Below are 22,368 nucleotides of genomic sequence, written 5' to 3'. Positions count from 1 at the left end.
AGATGGGAGATTGGGTGCAATAGAGCGCAAAAATCAATTGAATTCCTCCAGGTATGTGTTCTGATTCAGATGGGCACGTAGCGTTAGCCAAACTGGTTATTATTTACATACGATATAGATATTCTGTTTTTTTTTCAGCTAAATATTTTTAAATAAATGTTGTCATCCAGTGTTTCTCAGATTTGTTGGAATAAAACACATGTTGCTCTGTGTGATGTCATTTTCCTACTGTACTAAATACAGCGCCGCAGAAAGGGCGATTCAATTACTTTGCGGGAATTTAGCACCTGGCCCATAGGCTATTCAATTACTCCCCATGATGGCCACTAATTCCCGCTGTAATGCCTGGTATTAGCCACGTTAAGCTGCAGCTCCTGGGTTAAGTGCCGCACACGATGCAGCTGTCATTTCGCGACTAGACCCCGAAGCCCTCAGATTTTTACTCGCACCTCAGGTGGGTGCAAGGAGAATTCCGCGATAAGTGCTTCCTCTGGGATAGTCGCTGGAAGTAAGTGAATAGCTCCCGGGCACTTATCCCAGGAGCTAACTTCCTGCAAATAATTGAATCGCCCCCTCTGCAGCGCTGTACAAAGAGTAAACATATAGACACATTGAAAGTAACAGAGAACACAAATGTAATACACAAAAGCTAACAGCATAATTACGTGGAATAAGTACACTCAGACAAGAAAATGGCAAGGGTAGCCCAACCATGCATTGGTGAGTCACTGAGGGGAGTCTGTTGAGCACACTATGATCCTGTACCCAGCGTATGGCTGAATAGACGGCAAGCAATCGGGAAGCCGACTGCCTAAATACCGGCAGCCGGCTTCCCGACTGTCATATCCCGGCAAGGGTGAAATGCCGGGCGTCTAGTTGTAGACGCCCGCATTTCCCCGACGCCGGGAGACCGGCGCCCAGTATACCGATCGTAGTGATGCCGGGCGCCGTGAGTGGACAGCCGCGCGCGGGGGAGGGGAGAGAGGGTTAGGGTTAGGCGCCCCCCCCCCCCCCCCCCCTGGCAGGGTTAGGGTTAGGCTAGGGGGAGGGAGGGTTAGGCACCCCCGGGGGGAACTTAGGGTTAGGCACCCCCCCGGGGGACTTAGGTTTAGGCAACGGGGAAGGGGGTGGTTAGGGTTAGGCACTTGGGGGGAGGTTAGGGTTAGGCACCCCTAAGGAGGGTTAGGGGGGTTAGGTTAGTATATACTCGCCTATCCACGATCGGGATTTCCAGCGCTGTCGGGCTTCCGCTGCTTGGAACTCTGCTGATGTCGGCCTGCCGCTGACGGGAATTTCATACCCATTCCGAATAGACTGTGTCATCTGCAGGAGGGTATATTGAAGATAAATGAGTGGACACTGGTGACTTAGATAATGCAAGGGGAAGAACAAGAGGGAACCCGTAACCGCTTAATTACCATTCAGCCATATTGGACACTGATCTTGGGGCTAGTGACAGAATCTGGCAGTAGGTTGCTGGCAATATTCTAAAGCTTATGCCAGCCGTACATCTACTGCCCAGATTCCCTGATCGGGAGAATTCATAGACTTGGCAATTCTGACCATTTTCATGTTGGGATCGGGGAATCAACATTGTCCTGCATGTCGGATTAGTGTTCACTCTAAGTGGACCCAGAAAAAAGGCATTGCCACGAGAAAGGGGCGTGTCTAAGACTCGCCCCCTTTTCATCACTCTTAAGGCCATACCTGGCACTTCTAGACATGCCTGGTTGCCCCCAAGCGCTCTCTTATCTGTGCATAGAAGCTGGGCGCATGAAATCGGGCAGGATACGGCACCCCGCTAAAACAAGGTCATAAATAAACAATGGCAGCCCAGGCAACATGGGACATAATCCATTTCATGCTCAGTGTACACATGTATACCTTGAAACGATGTGTACAGCAAGACAGATGGCAGTCTGGCATTATTCCATTTGGGGGACAGCAAGCTATTTTTATTTATTTAATACCAATAATTGTTCTTTGGTACCGGAGAATGCAAATAATGCGGTTTAATGCTGATATTCCCAAAAATAATGTAAGTGAAGAGACCTGGCAAGTGCTTGCCCTCGCGTCTGTCTCAATATGACCTTCTCGGAGACATTAAAGTCTGGTTCAATGCAATGAAGTTCTATGGGAATGTATAAAGGAGCCATGCTAATTACGTAGCACAGACGGTGTAATGGTTAGCATTACTGCCTCACAGCACTGAGGTCGTGGGTTCAGTTCCCACCACGGCCCTAACTGTGTGGAGTTTGTATATTCTCCCCGTGCTTCCGTGGGTTTCCTCCCACACTCCCAAAATATACTGGTAGGTTAATTGTCTCCCAACACAAATTAACCGTAGTGTGTATGTGTGTGAGCATGTGACAGGGAACTTAGGCCCTGATTCAGAGCCGGACGCTCTGACCAGAGCGCTCGCTCTGAATCAGGGCCCACCTCCATAAATATGGAGCGTCCTCCTGCATATACGAGCGTGCAGGATGATGGTCGCGATGGTCTTGACCATCGCGACCATCGCCACTGCGAGCCGAAGCCTGTGGTTGAGTTTTTCAACCGCAAGGCCCGGAGTGATTTTGGCTCTATCAGAGCCAAAATCACTCCCACTGACATCACTAGTGATGTCAGTGGGGCCGGCTTCTGACGGTAGGCGTTCCCTTGGGAACACCTCCGTCCGGGAGGCATGCCCCCGGCACGCCCACCAATGGGGGCGTGCTGTCAATCAACATTGACAGCACGCCCCCTTTGATCAGACACTACGAGCGAAGGAAAGTCCTTCGCTCGTCGCGTCTCGCGCATGCGCACGACGGAGCTCCCTCCGTCGTGCGCATGCGCAGTGCAGACAATCGACCCACTTGCGAGCGGACAGCCGCGAGTGGGTCTGAATCGGGCCCATAGATTGTAAGCTCCACTGGGGCAGGGACTGATGTGAATGGCCAAATATTCTCTGTAAAGCGCTGCGGAATATGTGTGCGCTATATACATAACTGGTAATAATAATAATAATAATAGTACGCTGTGCTGCAGTTCCACTGTGGAAGGTTTGGGACATGTCAGTGTGCAGATATTCAAAGTGCAAGGTTTTGTCTGCGCTCTTTATTCTTATTATCATTATTTTTTTTTAATTATGTGTAGAAACCCTTTCAAATACCAAGCCTTATGGTGCATACACACGTAAAGATTTCCTGTCCAACCATCCAACTAGTTGATTTGTTGGAATGAAAATCTGGTAACGTATGGGAGTAACTGATGATCAGCAATTGCTCCTAAATGCCAGAAAACAGATGAAAATGGTCGTCAGACAAGTTGGTTTAATGTTTGAACAAATTGTGTAGGTCAAACATATGTTTTTGTCCATTTTCCAGCGGTTGGGGCCAAATTGCTGATTGTCATTTGCTTTCATAAGGGGAGGTATCCACTAGGCGATTTTAGCAAGCGATTGCATGATAACATCGTTATCGTGAAATCGCTTGCAAACCGCGCATGCATCGGGCCTGTTTTTTGGTCGGAAGCAACCAGCGATGCGCGTGCATGCTGGTCGCTTCCGACATCTATCATCGCCCGTACATGCTGGTCAGCCTGACGATCCCGTCAGTTTCAGCATGTACGGAGATGATGGATGTGCCGGGACTGAATGAGTGAATGTTCAGTCTAGGCACATCACTAGATATAAAAACGAGCGCACGATTGCAATGTCGTAATCGTACTCTCGTTTGTATATCTAGTAGTGGATACTCTCCTATACCTTACCAGATTTTCATTCCAACCAATCATACTAAATGTCCTATGATATATATATAATTTGGAAATTGCACAGCGTGTATGAACTATATCGTTTGTCCGGGAGTTCAAGGGAAATCGGGACGACCATCATCACGTTTGCTGATCATCGGATGTGTAGCAAGCTTTATTTACGGTGCATATTTGTGTGGTGCGGGTTGCGATCAGCAATGGTGGTGGTTGAACTATCCAAATAGTCTTCTGGCTCTAGTTCTGAATTAAATGTTGCTCTAGAATCATTGCTCTCTTAAGTGAGGGCCTGATTCAGAGATGTACGCTATTCCGATGTTTACGGACTGCAAGTATGTTGAGGACTATTACCATAGTCGCTCATAGCAACTCTTTATTCGCAGTGTAATTGTCAGGGAGCGTTTGGAGGAGGTAAGGGGGAGTGGCGGCAAGGAACGCAGACATGTCATGACTGTTTTGGGGTCATGTCTCGCTCTGCAACTGCAATCCCGTACGCAAGGAATATGACTCCTGCGTCTCAATTCCCGGGACCATAGGCTCTCGGGACTTGTAAAATAATCTGCAACAGGTTCTGGGACATTGTAGTGTTCACTCTAGCTCCGGCGGCAGGCAGGACACCGGAGCTAGAGAGGGCACTTCCGTGCAGGCGCCAGGCCATTGAAAACTGGGCGTGACTATAGGATGCGTCTCCTTTTCGTAACTCTTGGGGGCGTGCCCGGCACTTACGGACATGCCGGGCAGCCCCCAAGCTCTGCCGACAGGGAGAATAGATGCCAGGCGCATGCGACGGCGTCTATTCTCCGGCAGTGACCGGGTCACCGCATATTTCCTCACCCGCGGGACACTGCGACCCGCGGGTGAAGACTGCACCCGCAGGCTGTGAGGGCAGGGCGCTTTTTGCCCTCCTTCTGGAGGGCAGGGTGCTTTTTGCCCTCCAAAAGGAGGGCAGGGCGCCGCGCCCCGCTAAAACAGCCTAGCGGGAACGCTAGACATTGTACCCAGATGCTGCGATTCGCAAAGCTGCAGGTGGGCTGAATCAGGCCCTAAGATGTAAAAAGGGCATAGTTAATGCAAGTCCCTGTTTGTTATCAGACTGTGTGAACATATTAGTGCTAACACAAGGATTTATCTTATTTGGATTGAGGTGGACGGGAGGTCCTGCGCTCAGGGGATAGCCAGCCATGGCTCTGGGAGCTGCTCAGAGCTGGAGATGTCCAATCTCCTAAATCTGGTTTAGTGTTTGGTTGATGCTGGAGCACTGCACCTTGTTTGTGATGCTATGTGTAAGGTGGATTCCGGATTGACAGTGATGTGGTCAGATGACTATGCAGATCCTTAGAGTATACGGGCAATCCTGGGTGGTATTGGGTAGGTGTGGTAAATATGGTTGTTGCTTGCATACCATCCGTACATACCTGGTCCTGTGGCCTTTGTTGTACATCCCTCTCCTAGGCTACTCCTTGGATTTTCATGACCGTTAAGTTGACATAATATTGGGGGAATTAAATTGAATGCGGTATGCCGTTTTTGGAACTGCAAAGTACGTCCACCTACATCATCATTTTTGCCCCTTACTCCATAGAATTATGCAGGAATACTTGTGAGGTAGGGGCTTCCGTAACTGACTTAAAAGCCGCGTTTCAATTCAAAGCGATGCTGTATATAATCCCAGGAGACAGCTCTTCAATTCAGCGCGATGTTTAACTTTGTCCGGAAGCTGTTAAATCAGAGATTGCCAGTTGTCGCGACTTAACTTGGGTGTTTAGTCGTGAGAACCGGCATTCTCCGGCTAAAGTGCCACCCGCAAGGCTGTTAGCGCCGCGCTAAGCCATCAAACAGCCGTGCGTCCGGCACTTTAGTCGGATTTCTATTCGCTCCCTCCCGGGGCTATTCAGCATCTCTTTGAATTGAATGGCGGCCAATATGTGCACAGCCAGACATTGGCCAGCGATGTAATGTACATCCATTGTGTGTGACCATATGGGTGGTCGTCATACGCACTTGATTTAAATCCGATGCTCTAGATCAGCACCTATATGGTACTTTAGCAAATTTGCTTGTCTAATTGTTCTGTAACCTACCAGTTACTTAGAATCGGATTTGTCAGTACAGGTTGAGTCTCCCATATCCAAATATTCCGAAATACGGAATATTCCGAAATACGGAATAATTTTGGCATGACTGAGATAATGAAACCTTTGATTTTTGATGGTTCAATGTACACAATCTTTGTCTAAGGCACAAATTATTACAATTATGGTATAAAATTACCTTCAAGCTGTGTGTATAGGGTGTAAATGAAACATAAATTTATTCCATGTATGAACACAAACTTTGCTTGAGCCACAAAATTATTGAAAATATTGTATAAAATGACCTGCAGGCTGTGTGTATAAGGTGTATATAACACATAAATGCATTCTGTTTGTATATTGGGGTCCCATTCCCAAGATATTTCATTATGGTATGCAATTATTCCAAAATACGGAATATTCCGTTATCCAAAATACCCCTGGTCCCAAGCATTTTGGATATGGGAGACTCAACCTGTATATGGAAAAGATGAACGCCGTTCATTGCCATCAGTTCTTACTGACGTGGTGCATACTTTATTATCATTGCATTATCATAAAGACTGGATCACCCCAAATTATCAATAAGCCTCTCGCACTGGATTATTACATTAGTCTGGCATTGAACCGCTGATACACGTACCTAACAAGCTACTGCAGGGTGAATCTCTATGCTCAAATGTAACCTTGAAGAGCTTTTAATAACAAAATTAAGTGCAATAGCAAACAAACGAATAATATTAATTGATGCACCTTACACGGTAGATTGCATTTTCTTTAACCTCCCCTATATATCCAACAGCTTCCACATATAACACCGGTTCCCTGGGGATACATAGGCGCCTACTTCCTCCTACTAATTCTATTTTCTCTGTCTGTTTTCACTTACTGAAATGTAAACTGTCCTTGATCAGTGCTCTCGCACCCATCTTGCTGCGTTTTGCGCAGATGGCATCATGCAGGTTTTGTGATTTTTGGTTTTATTAAATGTATTCACCCTTCCCGGGCTGGGTTAGGGTGGGGGTGATCTGAAGCCGGTATTCATCGCTTTCAGGACAAGTAGTTTGATAAATACCTACCACCCATGCTGTGACCTTGGAGGATGCCTGTATTAAGTAGTTATCACACCTTGCATTGGAAATGGTATTGCAGACTGCTTTTGTATTGCTCCCTGTTTGACTCTGAATGCATTGTCGCTGTCCAACCCCCCATATCCTTCACATAATATATGCTGCGTCTTTCTTTTGAAATTTCGTGTGAAAATAGTCTTCTACCCCGGTGCTCTGATCTGTTACTGTGCCTGTGATGGGGGATGGTGGTTGTAGTCACTAGCTCTGATGTATCTTGTAGTAGAAGCTCAGTAACAGTCCATGATTGGTGTTTCTGTGACTTGCTATGCACCTGAAATATTGCACTTGTGAAGCCACAATTACCTAGTACTCCTGATGTAATTTCGATACTGTGTGTGTGTGTGTATGTATATATATATATATATATATATATATAATATATATATAATTTATTTTTGTGCATTAGAACTATATCGATCTATCTGTGTTGTGCCATTCTTATTCTATAAATGGATCGATTGATTTTTGTAATCCAGTTACCCTGGGTCCCCCTCCACAGACAACAGGAAGACTGGTTAAAAACATTTTACTTCCTAATCAGTGATGAATTAGTCTCTTCGCTTAAAAGCAGCAATACGTTGTTGCGCAGTTAAATCCCATAACCTCTGATATATTGAATTGGGGCAACATCTTTGGGGTGTTATAACCCTCTTGATTGATTTGGATTGTTTCTGTGTGTATATAGCAGCTTTGTGACTGTCCTCCCAGAGCGTTCTGTAGGAATGGTCTCTCTCTCTCTCTCTGGGATCATCGCTGCAGCCAGAGACCCCATCCCCACTCAGTACCTTCAGCGTGTGAAGCTGGTGGGGGCTCGTTGCCTGGTTACCGTTTTGTACTCTGAGTAAGGATCTCGCTAAGAACACGTTTATCATGCCGTTGAGAATGTGCTCCAGGAAGCCTTATTGATGACGCAGGGCGCTGTGTGTATCGCCTGTCACATAATTTCCCTGCCTGATCCTGTGTATATGTGACAGCTTGTCCTTTTTATTGTAGCTAGTCTCTTACCGGGGATTATTCCGTTACTCTCGTATTTGAATGAGGGGATTACATGTGCGCTGAACCTGCAGATATCCTCAGTACCGCCAACCGGCCATTCTTTTCAGGATTACGTTAACCAATACAGGTGCGTTCATTTAGCAGAATTGGACAGGTATTGTCCATTGTTGATTAAATTGCCTGTTTGATAAAGGGACGGCATGTGTAGGCCGAGCAGCTAGAATTGGGGATTATTACTTTGTCAAACCCCTGCCCCCAAGGTGCAGAGTCCTGATCTCATCATTTCTGTGCTGACCCCCCCCAATATGATTTCTGTAGGCGTGCAGCTGGCTTCAGAGCTGCAGGAAGCCTGGGAGAAATAGTACATAAGACTCATCAGTACTTGCAAGCTCTTTAGGGTCTATTTACTAAGTACCAGCCAATCAGTTCCTAACTGCCATGTCACAGGCTGTGTTTGAAAAATGACAGGAGCTGATTGGCTGGTACTTAATCTCCGTTCACTTTCTCCATCCAAGGTTTAGTAAATAGATCCCATTTGTAACAGTTGTTCTTTAAATTACGTTCTACAACAACTTTGCGATCTTTAAATATGAAGAATGTTCGAATGAAGAATCTCTTGTCAGCAAGAAGAGCTAAAACCATTGGTTTTCTTTTGGCTTTATCACAGACCTAATTCAGTCGCTCATTTCCCAGTTTGTTTCATTCCCCCTCCCCCCCCTCATTTATTAAATGTATAGAGCGGCTTGTGGTTCTGCAGATCAGCTAGTTGCTCCTCCTATGGGTAATACATATGATTAAGCAATCCCAATGGTGTGATTTGTATACAGTGTACAGTCTGTGTGGAGTGTGCTACCTCTTATACACATTGTAGTTCTACAGCCAGATGACTGCGCTGTGCAGATTGCGCTATTATTGTCACTGTTCACTATAAGATTCGTCCCAGGTACTAAACTGGACGATGTGTCCAACTACTGTGGGATGTAGGACTGGGCCCCCTGGTTAGAGTGGCAGCGTTGTAGCACAGGTACAAGCACCTTTTATAAGGAGCTTGTCACAGATCAGTTTTTTTTTTTTTTTTTTTTACTGCGAATAACGAATTGATTCACAAATATTATACATTCCTCTTAAAATTCGCAGATTCACTCCTTGCTGTCAGTTCAGTCACCTGTGTATTACTCGCGAGTAAGTGCCTTAGGGTACCTTTTGGACACCAATATTTTTGTACACAATCCAATAGGGGTGCAAACAAAAATGTGCGAGTCCTGGCCGCGCAAAGTTGCGGTTCCGTCAACAGCAGGAAACGCCATTGCAAGGACAACTCGTGCCCTTTGTATGTAATTGAATCGACCCCCGTTGAGCACTTTAGTCTGCTGGATTTGATACTTTTGATTTGGGCTCGATTCAATTCAACGCGAATTGAATAGCGCCGGGAAGGAGCTGTTCCATTTTGGAGGAATTCTGCTGGCATCCCAGGAGGGATGCGAGAAGAAATCCTTGGTAGGGTTTAGCAGCCGCTGAATTGTGTGGCTCCGGGAGCTCATTCCCCGCGCTATTCAATTCGCGTTGAATTGAATCGAGCCCATTGTTGGCTAATGCGACATTGAATAAAATGAGGTGCCCTGACTCTAGTCAAAAACATACACAGGGTTTTATGTTTCAATTGTTTTCACCAGCGGCTTTGACTAACTGGCGCCCAAATTTGCTCTGTTTGGGCTCGGATGCTCCAGGTGGACACTTTTCTGCTCGCACCCATCCTGGTTTTGGGCGCCCAAACTGCTAACCAGGTCTTTGGACAAGTTTACCGGTTTTACGTGGCTAAACCCGGTCTGTTTGGGTGCAACATGCGTGAAAAGGCATGAGCACCCAAAAAACTTTTGAGTATCGCCCTCCAATCTCCTGTCGCTTTAGGTGGGAGATCGGGAACGATAAAAAACATTAATCACCCCCTCCCAGAGTGCCTTTAAGGAGGTATTACTGGGTGATTATATAATTTACTTAATCAGACTTGACTTACCGAGTTGTAGTATCAGCTAGACATTGTATATACATCTACGTAGTTGGTGAGGTTGAAAACTAGAAGCACATCTAAATTCCTATCTACTGATCCAGAAGTAGACTGTAAAAAAAAAAAAAAAAAAGTTGAAAATGAGAGACGCAAGCTTCACTAATAATGTTTAGTATGATTCCTGCTCGATCACAGATCATGGATAATCATATTGGACAGATCTGAACATTTCTTAGGGAATAAGGGCCTGATTCAGAGCCGGACGCAATTAGCACTCGCTCGTCCAGAAAATAGGGGTGGCTATTCAAATGAACCGTTCGCTCTTTGCGGTCTGTTCACGCCTCTAGATCTGAACGAGCGTACAAAACTTACGGTCGTTTTTTGGGAAACTACGCCCCCTGGCCGCTCGCATCCTACGTCATGTCCGCTATTTATTAGATTAATCGAGTACATCGACCAGCGTATGAACTGCTCGCTATTCTTGTGGTTGGTTTTTGCTACCACAATTTTGCGAGCAGTTCTGACTATAAAATAACCCAGTGACGTGGTTAATGACGCTGCTATTTTAATTATGCACACCCATAAAACGCCCGTTTTGACCTTTAAGCATGCCTGCGTTCGGTTCTCCACACCCCGTTTTCAAACACCTTCCCCTGTTACCACCCACATACGCCTCTTTCTGTCACTCAAATTATCAGGCATTCGCTATTTTGCGAGCACATGAATTTCAACCGCACTGACTGGTTCGCGCATGCGTATAACGATCCGTACGCATGCGCAGTTGGGCAAACATCGCTCGGAGCGAACGAGCGGCCGCTTACGAGCGGCTCTGAATCAGGCCCTCAGACACTAGTCACAATTGCACAATTCTGCAAGTCATCCACCTGGTCTGATGAAATTCCTGACCAGATCTTAATCGGATCTGGAAATCATTTTGGATCATGTGCATTTGGCTCAATTTCAGTTCAACGCGAATCGAATAGCGCTGGGAGGGAGCTCCCGGAGCTATTCAATTCAGTGCGCTGTATTGTCGGAGAATGCCGGTTTTCGTGCCTTTAAACATTGTGTTTAATCGCGAGAACCGGCATTCTCTGACTAAACTGCCCAGCACGATGCTGTTTCCGCAGCGCTAAGGGCAGATAACAGCATCTCGCCTGGAGTTTTGTCGGATTTCTGCTCGCACCCCATGTGAGAAAAAGTCCTTGGCAGCGCGCTGAATTGAATAGCTCCGGAGCTCCCTCCTGGCGCTATTAAATTTGCATTGAATTGAATCGAGCCCATTGATTCGTTCCCATGATGTGCTTAGTGCATCTGGGTGATCCCGTGGTTGTATCTCTAAAGCTGGGTACACACTATACGATGTAACATACGATACGACAGTCGTTCCAATCTCACTAAATCTCAAAACACACGATATAGAGCTTACGCACTATGCAGTCTTCCGAACGACGGCGCAATATATAGTGTCAGAGGATTGTATCGAATTAATTTATTCTCCTGTACACACCATGCAATCGTCATGTAGATCACTGGCAGTTCAGTTGATGTCTTCAAAGGAAAGGTTGGATGGTGTGGTTGTGCGATGGTGTGTACACTGTGTTCTACATCGCTAATCTTTCCAACTGACGTGCAGTACAGCAGATGATGTGGTGAGCGATGGCTGGGACATACATATTATATGATGTGTACAATATATATTGTTCCAATCCGGCTTTACAGTGAATCCCGTAAGGCAATTCAGGGCGAGAGTTGTTCCCTTCATGCATGACACACTAATTCTGGATCAACTCTAAAGGTGCGCGCGCGCGCGCGCACACACACAACGATTTTTTGAACGATTATCGATAACTATATCGTTTATCATTCAATCGTTGAAAAAATAGTTCACTTTCTGAGTTAAAACGAACGATTATCGTTCATTGTTAGGGGTAAGCTCTTCGCTGATGTCTATACTCTCTGCAGCCAAAACATGATTAATTCTGGTTACCTAGTTACTGTCTAATTCCCCGGAGAAAGCCCTTAATTTGCTTGATGAGGCTGACCTGTCTCATTTCTCTGAAGCCTGGTCACTGGGGTGTAACGGCTTATTTGCCCAGTACAGCTGCCCTTTAATTGAGCGCTTTCAGGTTAAGCTTCCATGTGTCAGCCTACCGCTTGGCCTCTTATTTAGATTTCTTTAAAGCACTGCGCAGTTATACAAGGGCTGTATACATCAGGTATACATTTTTTTGACTATACAAGATTTAGTAGCATTCTATTGATTCAACTATCTCCCAACCTCACCCCCCAAAAAATAAAATAAAATAAATATATATATTTAATATACCATGACCCAGGAGTAGTAAATTCAGCCTATTTCCAGAGCTGCCGAGAGGTTTTTCAATTGACACAATGCGCTCAGTAGGTGAGAACTGGTTTAAACCAAGACCATATAATAGATTATAGAATGGAATGGATACTATTATTTTTTTTTGTCATTTGTTCAAAGGTGTGTTTTTTTTTTTTTTTCTGATTTCCTCAATACTGTAATCTCTTACAAGCAGGGCCCTCCACCCTCATATTTCCCTGCACTACTTATTTTTCCAGTGTTCTCCCACTCAGTCAGCAACAGTGATCATTTCTGTCTGCGTTGGGTCACAGGGTGCTATGGTTTATAGCTGTCACTCATAATTAGCTCACTGTCCAATCCCCCTTACCCTTTTACCTTTTTAATGTCTGATCCTTTTTATATTTGTTTAGATCATTATACATTTATTTTTTTTATTTATATACAGTGCTACAGACACTTGGTGGCACTATATACATGATGTGCTGCCAGGCAGCTCACATATTAGTCACAGCAGTGTTGACATCGCAAGTTTACGCGTCTAAACCCAGTGTTTTTGGGCGCGACATGCTGAAAAAGTTATGGGCATCCAAAACAATTTAAAAATGGCTCCCCTATCTCCCGGCATTTTAGACAGGAGATCGGATGCGAAAAAACAATCTTAATTCCTCCCTTTGGGTGCGGTTCAATTGTTTTATCGCACTCTCTCTCCCGTCTGAAGTGAAGGGCGATCGAGGTGCAGTATTCAATTGATTTTGGGTCGCTATGCTTGTCGCGTCCAAATAGGCTGGGTTTATCCGCGTAGAGCGGCTAAAGTCCTGCTTTGGGCGCCCAAACTCCCGTTATCGCTGCGAGCAGAAATTTTTGCTCCCGCAGCTGGACGCGCCCCTATAGAGCAACAATTGAATTGCTCTGACGGGGGCCCGGCACCATCAGCCGCAGCCGCAAACCATTAAATCGCCCCCTTTGTGTCGATCAGGAATTTAATCCCCCCCCCATAGAGACTGAAAGAATACAAACTATCATTGCAGATTGTGGTGTTATTGAACAGACTGATGCGGTCTGTCCTTTAATAATCACTTGATAAACTGACGTGCGATGGCAGAGCATGAAAGTTACAATGGTAGAGATGGTCTGCGATAGCAGACACAACTTATTTTGCATACTTATGTATGCAACACCCACGTGTCACCACTGCACTTGGTCCCATAGACTGGATGGCCTTGCCTGAAATTCCCCAACTTGCAGCAGCTGCTGTACGAAGTAACAACTGTTTGTCATTCTTGGAATGCTTGTGTGTGTGTTTTACGCTGCACGCTGTAAGGGTTTGAAGTGGAGACGTGCCCACTCCGATTACTGTAGAGGTGGATCTTCTGCTGGAATTTAGGTACCATCAAGTCAGCTAATATCCAGCATTTTTGGGGGGGCCAGGGAGCACTGTCTTTTGGGGATGTATAGAAGAATAAGCAGCACAGACGGTGTAATGGTAGCATTACTGCCTCACAGCACTGAGGTCATGGGTTCAAGTCCCACCACGGCCCTAACTGTGTGGAGTTTGTATATTCTCCCTGTGCTTGCGTGGGTTTCCTCCGGGTACTCCGGTTTCCTCCCACATTCCAAAAATATACTGGTAGGTTAATTGGCTCCCAACAAAAATTAACCCTAGTGTGTGTGTGCATGTGATAGGGAACATAGAGTGTAAGCTCCACTGGGGACTGATGTGAATGGCCAACTATACTCTGTAAAGCGCTGCGGAATATATGTGCGCTATATAAATAACTGGTAATAAATAAATAAATAAGCCATTGGTAATCTGGGGAAGCTTGTTTCCAGTTAAAATATCCTCTAGCCTTTTATTAATGTGCTCGCGTCTTCCGTCACTCCGCAGGCAGATCGGGAAAGGCGCAGAGAAAAATTTCCCTACTAGATGACATTTCATCGCAATGTCCGATCGTTTGGGGCAGATATCCAAGGGAAAGGATGGGAAAAGCAAGTACTCGTCTCTCAACCTGTTTGACAAGTATAAAGGGAAGTCTATAGAAGCCATCAGAACCACAGGTAATGTGTTTTTTATGGATAACTTTCATTTATGTGAATGTTTTTGTTTGCTGTGAGGCTTTGTTGTTGCTGTTTTATTGTATTGTGTGGTGTGTGTTTTTTTTTTTTTCCTGTAAATATCTCTTGGGTAAATTTAGATCTATGATCAGGAATGCTGGGGGCAGGGTTTTCCGGAGAAGTGTGACTGCTTTTGTTTTTTCTTTTACTCTGTAATCTGCCTTACATTTCCAAATGACCTTGTTTTTCCCCTCATTACGTGGTAACAGTACCCGGAGCTAAAAACCTGCTGCAGAGAGCAGAGGGGAGGCATCCTAGGAGAAATTTTTAATATTTTTTTTTTTCAAGATGTTAGTGCAGCTTTATTAAAAATGTTAACCTGCACGGCGCCAACTTTTATTGTCCTTCAGCAATCTGTCTCCATGCACGTTATTTCTGCAGCAATCTTCATTGTGTTTAAAATATAGCTTGATGACTGACGCACAATGCCAAATGAGCCCTCAGATTTATTCTGATAAATAGAATTGATAATACTCAATAGCCATAAGTCACTTGGCTCTTTTAATAATAAAAACAAAATAAAAATGGACTTTGCCAGGTAGATGTGCTGCTTCTGCGTGGACGCTTCCTCTAGGGACCTGATGCCAGTGAGGTCAGCAGAGCCTGAATGCCTAGAACCAGTTGGGGACAGCTTCAGGAAAGGCTGCAGTTACGCGTCACAAGGGGGCTGCTGACATGATGACCCTTGTGGAAGGTGGTGAATACCTAAGGAAGTAAGAGTCCTTCCCACTGACTAATTTCAGCTACACAGCTGAAATTCTCCGCATACTGACCAGCAGATCCTGCTCTTCTCTCAGTTCCCAGCTGCTGGGAAATGATTCTAGCTGGGGTGGGTTGTGTGTTGGGTATATTCTGCACCACTGCTGCTGGTTTCTGTCTGTCTGTATTTAGTTCACTCTAAATTGTGTCCTCTGTTTATTCTCTTGTTTACCAATCATGATGGGTAAAGGGAAAGTGTTCACATCTAGAATTGATGGATCTTTCTGTGGCTTTCAACACTTTAAATTAGTAAGCACCCTATCGTGCGATTTGTCTAAAGGCCACCAATATTCCAGTTCCTAATGCTGCAACTTTTAAGGAAGGTAGAGATGGGAAAATAAAGACCATTTTTAAGTCAATTTATGTAGCCTCTTTTGCGTAGTAGAGACATTTGCCTTGATTTGGGTCAACAAGGCTGTGGACAGTGGTCAGGGAGGCTTAGGTAGGAATTTGCAGTCTTGGAACACATTCTGGAGGTGTGGGGAAACAGCTCTGGATGCCTGTCGATTGGAGGAGGGATTTCAGCAGTGTCTCATTTAAAACGATCCTGCTGGCTCAAAGCTTGGGAGGTGCTCTCATGGGAGGAAAAAAGGCCGAAGGGGAAAAGAAAAAAAGTGTTCAGTCCTTATCTTTTTCAGATGTCTTTGTTCGGCCCCAAGTTGGATACCATTAGCCAGTTGACAGGTGGAAGTAGTTTTTCATAGCCAGTTTATCTGCCAGAAGTACAGGCGTTCTTGTTTTGCTGGTAAAGGAAGAGGCCAGGGGTCGAGACAGCAGTTGTCAGATCCTCGTATAGGTCAGGTGAGAGGTCCCTGGAGAAACCGATGGGCATTCAGCCACTACAGTTGTGAGCCCATCTGCTACTCTACCAGGTTCAGTGTTTCAGTTCCTGTACAAGATTCCTGGGGCTGGGAACATTGTGCATTTGGAGATACATTGTCAATCTCCACCACAATGTTTTTTTCACTAGTGGTCATCCTGAAAACTCATCGGAGGACACTGAGTGTCCACCCTTTATACTCCAGTTATCCTTTATTTTAAGTTTACAAACGTTAAATGTTTTTCAGTGAGCTCTTTCTCGTTCATTTATCCTGTCCTACATGGGGCTTGGTTAGGAAAATAATGGAGTCTCCATCATGAATGGGGGTATGGAAGAGGTAGGTATAGTTAAGGTGCCAACGACCTTAGGGAGACCATATTCCCAGGATCTAGTTTCCCAAAACGGATTCGGGGGGGAAAAACATGTAACGTAAGTATGCAAATCCTGTTTTTCTGATAGTATGTAAAAATGGTAATTCACTGTGTATTCGAATGGCAAAAGTTTATACTATATTCCTGCCTATCTGAGCGTCACGTTAACATAAACCCTTCTATCCTTCACAGTTATACCTAGACATGGCTTACAGAGTCTTGGGAAAGTTGCCGCTGCCCGGCGTATGCCACCCCCTGCGAACCTGCCAAGCTTGAAATCCGAAAACAAAGGAAACGACCCCAATATAATTATAGTGCCCAAAGACGGAACGGGATGGGCAAACAAACAAGAGCAGCCAGACCAAAAGAGGTGAGCCCAGAATGCACGTCTGCCACCTGGTGGCTAAGCAGGTTCATGACTCTTGCATTATTTAGCCATATGCCAGGCAGTGAATGTGAGCATTGGACGTGGGGATTTTATATCCGTTTTCTGTCTGTGTATATAGCCTATTTTGATGATTGATTTTTCATTGGTTTGCAGAGGTATTAAGCGTTTTTCTTATCTGTCGCATAGTTTAGTCTGCACCTCAGTGAGATTTTATAGAAGTGACTCTGGTGCCTACTGCATATAATGATTGAGCAAATTCTCCTAGGTAATGCTGCTACTGCCAAAGAAGCCCCTCTGTTTGAAAAGAGGTCCTTTCGGAGGTATATACTCAAACCTTTGTGCGACATTTACGGTAGAATATATAATTATTTATTTGTACTAGATGGACAGCTAGGGATGTAGTTAATAAACCGGTGGACGCAATGCCGCCGGTCTAAATCCCGACTGGACCTGCCCGACAAGGGACTTAAGATAGGCGTCGAAAATGCAGACTCCTATATTAATCCCGACGCCGGAAGGCCGACCCCCGCCATCCCGATCGTCCTCTGCCAGGTAAGTATAACACTTAGCCCGGGGATGGGGGGGTAAGGTTTAGGGACCCCTGGCGGGGACTTAGGGCTTTACCCCCCAGGGGAAGGTTAGGCACTAGGGGGGAGGTTAGGGTTAGGCACCCCCCATGGAAGGGTTAGGTTTAGGGTGCGGAGAGGGGGGGTTAGTTTTAGGCACCCCTGGGGGAGGTTAGGGTTAGGCACTAGGAGGGGAGGTTAGGCACCCCAAGGGAAGGTTAGGTTGGGAGGAGAGGGGATGGTTAGAGTACTTGCCAACACCCGTCGGGATCTCGATCTGTTGCACTGTCACTGTTGGGAATTGAACCGGCGGTATTTCAAGTGGCACTCCAGCTGTTGTAGAACTACACATTCCAGCATGCCCTGCCACGGTTTTGCTATTTGGCCATGCTGAAACTTTTACAGGGCATGCTGGGATGTGTATTTCAACAGCAGCTGGAGGTCCGCTTATTGCCCACTCCTGCTTTAAGAGAGCGTTTGTTGCTCCCCTTCCCCAGATAGGACTGGTGGACTTCTACTGCATAATGCCCAGGTTTTTACAGCAAGTAAGAGTCAAAGTGCATGTAGAAATGTATTTAATGGGTGGAGATATTTGTGCTGCTGATAAAAGTGGACAATAACACATCCTGTAGTTTATCTCCTTAGCCATCTGGGAGAAACTTCTGCTGGTGTCACACGAGAGTTTTTTTTTTTTCTACTTCAGGGTCCATAGGGTATCCACAGGATACCTTGGGGTATAGGTGTGACGTCAGTCGCTGGGCACCATAGAGTTAAGCTTTTCAGCCTCCCAGGATGCACTAGGGTCCCCCTCCTATACCCCGCCCCCGAGCCAAGGCACCTCAGTTTAGTTTGGTGCCCGGCCGGCGTCGGGTGCACCTGTCGGAGTGGGGGGCTAGAAGAGCCCCTGAAGCTTTCTTCAGTGCAGCTGTGGCTGCACATCTGGATGTACAGCATGGACAGTCAGTCCTGACGTCCATGCTGTCTTCCCTACACCCCCGCCGGTACCAGAACGCCGGTACCGATCCGGGGATGCTGGTGAGCATCTGGGGTCACAGCTAGCGGTGACCCCAGATGTTCCGGACCATGGCCGGATCCAAGGGGGACAAAGGTAAGCAGCGGGGTCCCGCGGTGGGTCCCCGCTGGTCACATGGTCCTAAGTCCCCAGGCAGGGGGCTCCCTGGGGACTGGCTGCAGCGTGGAGCCAGGCGACCAACCTGCGCTTTCCACTACCCCCTGGGACAGCGGACCGCAGCAGAGCGGTAGCGCTGCGGCGTCCCAGGGGTTAAATGCATGCCAGGGGAGCGCGCCTTCCCTGTCTCACAGCCGGCTCCTCCCCCGCTACACACAGCCCTCTCTGCATGCTGCCGACTGGTCCTGTGGCAGCGCTCCTCCCCCAGGCCAGCCTCCTCTCTGCTCCTTGGCGGCCATCTTCTCCAGAACGCATGGTGGAAGCGCTGGACGGAAGCATCGTGGTCTGGGTCCCCCCGCATACCTCTCCTCCGCTGTGGCTCAGGTCTGTGTATGCAGCGCTGTGTCCTACCAGGCCCTGTGTCTGTGTAGTTGAGTGATCAGCGCTGTTAGCGCAGGAATTGTTATTTCTCTGCATTGTATGTGACTGTGCTAGCGCTGCCTGTAACTTTTCTTCTCTAAACTGTCAGCTTTATTACTGTCCCTGTTCTTCTGCTAAAGCCCTTGTGGTGCTGCAGGGTGGTCTCTCGCCTATTTAATACTTAATTGGTGAGAGAGGTCACATACGTGGTGCCATCATGTCTGAAAGTGATTTTCCCCTCCGGCTACAGTGTACCACGTGCAAACTACTGTTAGCGGAGGGGGAGGGTAGCGCGGAGGGTTTGTCCCAGCAGTCTGTGGTGTCGTCACCCATGCAGGGGTTCCCACGACAATTGGTGGTACCCCACAGTCTCCCTATTTCCCCGCTCCCGGGTTCTCAGGAACCAGCGTGGGTTAACTCCCTGACGAGTTCTGTACAGCACTTGTCGGATGTGTTGCAAGGGGAGTCTGTGATGCGGCCTCATAAAAGGCCGGTGGCGTCTCTGTCCGCTCCTTATGAGGATGACGAAGGGACGTCTGATGATGGGGAGATTCTGGATCCTTACGATCAGGAACCTCTCCATACTAAGGACGCTGATGCTAAGTCCAAAGTATATATTCCTGGACTTATTCGGGCGGTCCGCACAGCCTTGGTGATTGAGGACGAAGTTCCCCCAGCGGCTAAATCTAAGTATAGATGTGAAGGGCGATGCCACAGTCTTTCCTCTTTCGGGTCAGTTGGTGGACCATTTAGAGGAGGCGTGGAAACAACCTGGCAAAAGATACCAGCCGCAGAGACGCCTGGCGGTGGCTTATCCGTTCGCGGATAATTATTTTGCTAAGTGGGAATCCCCTCCACAGGTGGATTCTCACGTGACCCGTCTTGTCCGTAGTGCCACATTGCCGATGCCATCCATGTCCTCCCTTAAGGATGCTACGGACCGCAAGGTAGAAATCTGCCTGAAGTCCGCTTATTCCCTTGCAGGTGGGGCAGCACAGCGGGCTATGGCCATTTGCTGGGTTGCCAGAGCGATGGAGCGCTGGGCGGATTCATTAGAGGCTTCTTTTGAATCCGACTGTCCGGCCGAACAGGCGGAGTTGATTGGCAATCTCCGTGATTCGGCCACCTACATCAACGAGGCGGCTCTAGACATTAGTACTCTGGTGTCTAGAATTTCTTCAGCAGCGGTAGCTGCTTGTCGCACCTTGTGGCTGCGATCCTGGAAGGCGGACGCAGATTCCAAGAAAGGTCTGGAAGCGTTGCCGTTTACCGGAGAAGTTCTCTTCGGTCCGGATCTGGATAAGATTGTGGCCACGCTGGCGGCAGCCAAATCTGCTTGTCTCCCGTCGGCCGCTGCTCCTTCTGGTTCGGGACCATCGTCCTTTCGGTCATCTAGGGCCCAGGGCAGGCCCAAACCACAGTCGTTTCCTCGACAGGCTGGCCCTAAGAAATCGGTCAAGCCCCGGAAGCAGGCATGGAGTACCAGACGTCCGGCCCCCAAGCCAGATGACAAGCCTGCGGCCTGACGGTCCGGGCCTCCCTTTGGGGGATCCCAGGGTGGGAGGCCGCCTGCTACAGTTCGCCCAGTGTTGGTCGACCACTGCGACAGACACTTGGGTTCTGGAGGTGGTTTCCCACGGATACGCCCTCTCCTTCCGGCACAGACCCCCGGCTCGCTTCTTCACCACGGGTCTCCCATCAGACCGGAACAAGGCTACGGAGCTGCGGAAGGTATTGCACACTATGCTCCAGGCTGGAGTTATAGTGCTTGTTCCATTCTCCCAGAGGGGCCAGGGTTTCTATTCAAATCTATTTTTGGTACAGAAACCCAATGGGTCATATCGTCCGATTCTCAACCTCAAAGCACTCAACAAGTCTTTGCGGGTCCCGAAGTTTTGGATGGAGACCCTACGGTCCATCATTCTGGCGCTGGAACCTGGGGACTACTTGGTGTCATTGGACATACAGGACGCTTACCTGCATGTCCCTATTCTTTTGCGCCATCAACAGTTCCTCAGGTTTGCAATCCGCAGCGACCACTTCCAGTTTCGGGCGTTACCTTTTGGCCTGGCAACAGCACCACGTGTTTTCACCAAGGTGATGGCGGTCATGGCGGCTTCTCTGCGGCTGCAGGGAGTCCGCATGTTGCCGTATTTGGACGACCTGTTATTGGTGGCAGGATCTCCAGAGCTCCTGTTACGCCACTTGGACCTGACCATTGCACTGCTGCAACGGCACGGCTGGCTAATCAACTGGCAGAAGTCCACTCTAATCCCGTCTCGGAGGATTCTGCATCTTGGAGCCTTATTGGACTCGGGACAGCAAAGGATCTTCGTGACGGAGGACAAGATCTCTACTTTACAGTCAAGGGTGCGCAGTTGCCTGCACAGCCGCCGGGTGTCCTTACACTCGGCGATGAGGTTACTGGGCTCCATGGTGTCGGTGTTCGACATGGTGGAATACGCCCAGTTTCACTCCAGACCTCTGCAGCACCTGATCCTGTCCAAGTGGAACGGGCTGCCTCAGTCTCTGAAGTCCCAGACGATTGTGCTCACCCAGGAGGTTCGCCTGTCCCTTGCGTGGTGGTTACAGACGACCCACCTCAACAAGGGACGTCCGTTCTGGGTTCCAAATTGGGTCCTGTTGACAACGGACGCCAGTCTTCGGGGCTGGGGAGCAGTTTTGGGTCCACACTTGTTCCAGGGCAGGTGGACGCCGACAGAAGCGGAGCTTCCAATAAATATCTTGGAACTCCGTGCGGTCTTCAATGCTCTCCAGCAGGCACAGCGGTTTCTCCAGGGTTCGCCCGGTGCAGGTCCAGTCGGACAACGCTACCACCGTGGCCTACATAAACAGGCAAGGAGGAACTCGCAGTCGGGCGGCTCTCGTAGAGGTCTCTCGGATCCTGGTTTGGGCGGAGCGCAATCTTCCGGCCATATCAGCGGTCTTCATCCCGGGAGTGCTAAATTGGGAGGCGGACTTTCTAAGTCGCCAGGACGTTCATCCGGGGGAATGGTCCCTGCACCCGGACGTTTTTCAACTACTGGTGGACAGGTGGGGTCTTCCAGAAATCTACCTCATGGCGTCCCGGCACAACAACAAGTTGCCGGTGTACGGGTCTCGCACAAGAGACGAAGGGGCGTCTCTGGTGGATGCTCTGTCCGTCCGGTGGACGTTCCGGTTCGCATACCTGTTCCCTCCGGTCTCCCTTCTTCCACGGGTAATCCGGAAATTCAAACAGGAAGGAGGGGCGCTCCTGTTGATAGCTCCCGCGTGGCCCAGACGGCACTGGTTCTCAGACCTTCAGGGTCTGTCCGTGGACAGTCCTCTGCGGTTGCCGCTACGACCGGACCTTCTGTCTCAGGGTCCTTGCCTTCACCCGGACCTGACTCGGCTGTCTTTGACGGCGTGGCTGTTGAGACGGCCATGCTGAGGTCCCGGGGGTTTTCCAGCTCTGTGGTGCGTACCATGTTATGAGCTCGGAAACCGTCTTCCGCGAGGATATACCATCGCGTGTGGCA

The 22,368-nt window shown here is 47.9% G+C and overlaps 1 protein-coding gene across 9 annotated transcripts in view; it reads left to right on the top strand.

Moving 5' to 3' along the window:
• PRRC2B (proline rich coiled-coil 2B) overlaps window positions 1-22,368 on the top strand; it is a 92,684-nt gene that overhangs the window by 16,412 nt on the left and 53,904 nt on the right. For all 9 annotated transcript variants that reach the window (XM_088453329.1, XM_088453324.1, XM_088453327.1 and 6 more), the window contains exons 2-3: window positions 14,168-14,337; window positions 16,537-16,714. In XM_088453329.1, coding sequence (XP_088309455.1) covers window positions 14,223-14,337; window positions 16,537-16,714 — 293 coding nt within the window. In that variant the 5' untranslated portion in view covers window positions 14,168-14,222. The remainder of the gene's footprint in view (window positions 1-14,167; window positions 14,338-16,536; window positions 16,715-22,368) is intronic.

Source organism: Taudactylus pleione, unplaced genomic scaffold (genome assembly GCF_031769625.1).
Source record: "Taudactylus pleione unplaced genomic scaffold, aTauple2 ptg000579l, whole genome shotgun sequence".
Lineage (NCBI taxonomy): Eukaryota > Metazoa > Chordata > Amphibia > Anura > Myobatrachidae > Taudactylus > Taudactylus pleione.
This window is presented reverse-complemented; position numbering and strand designations above follow the sequence as displayed.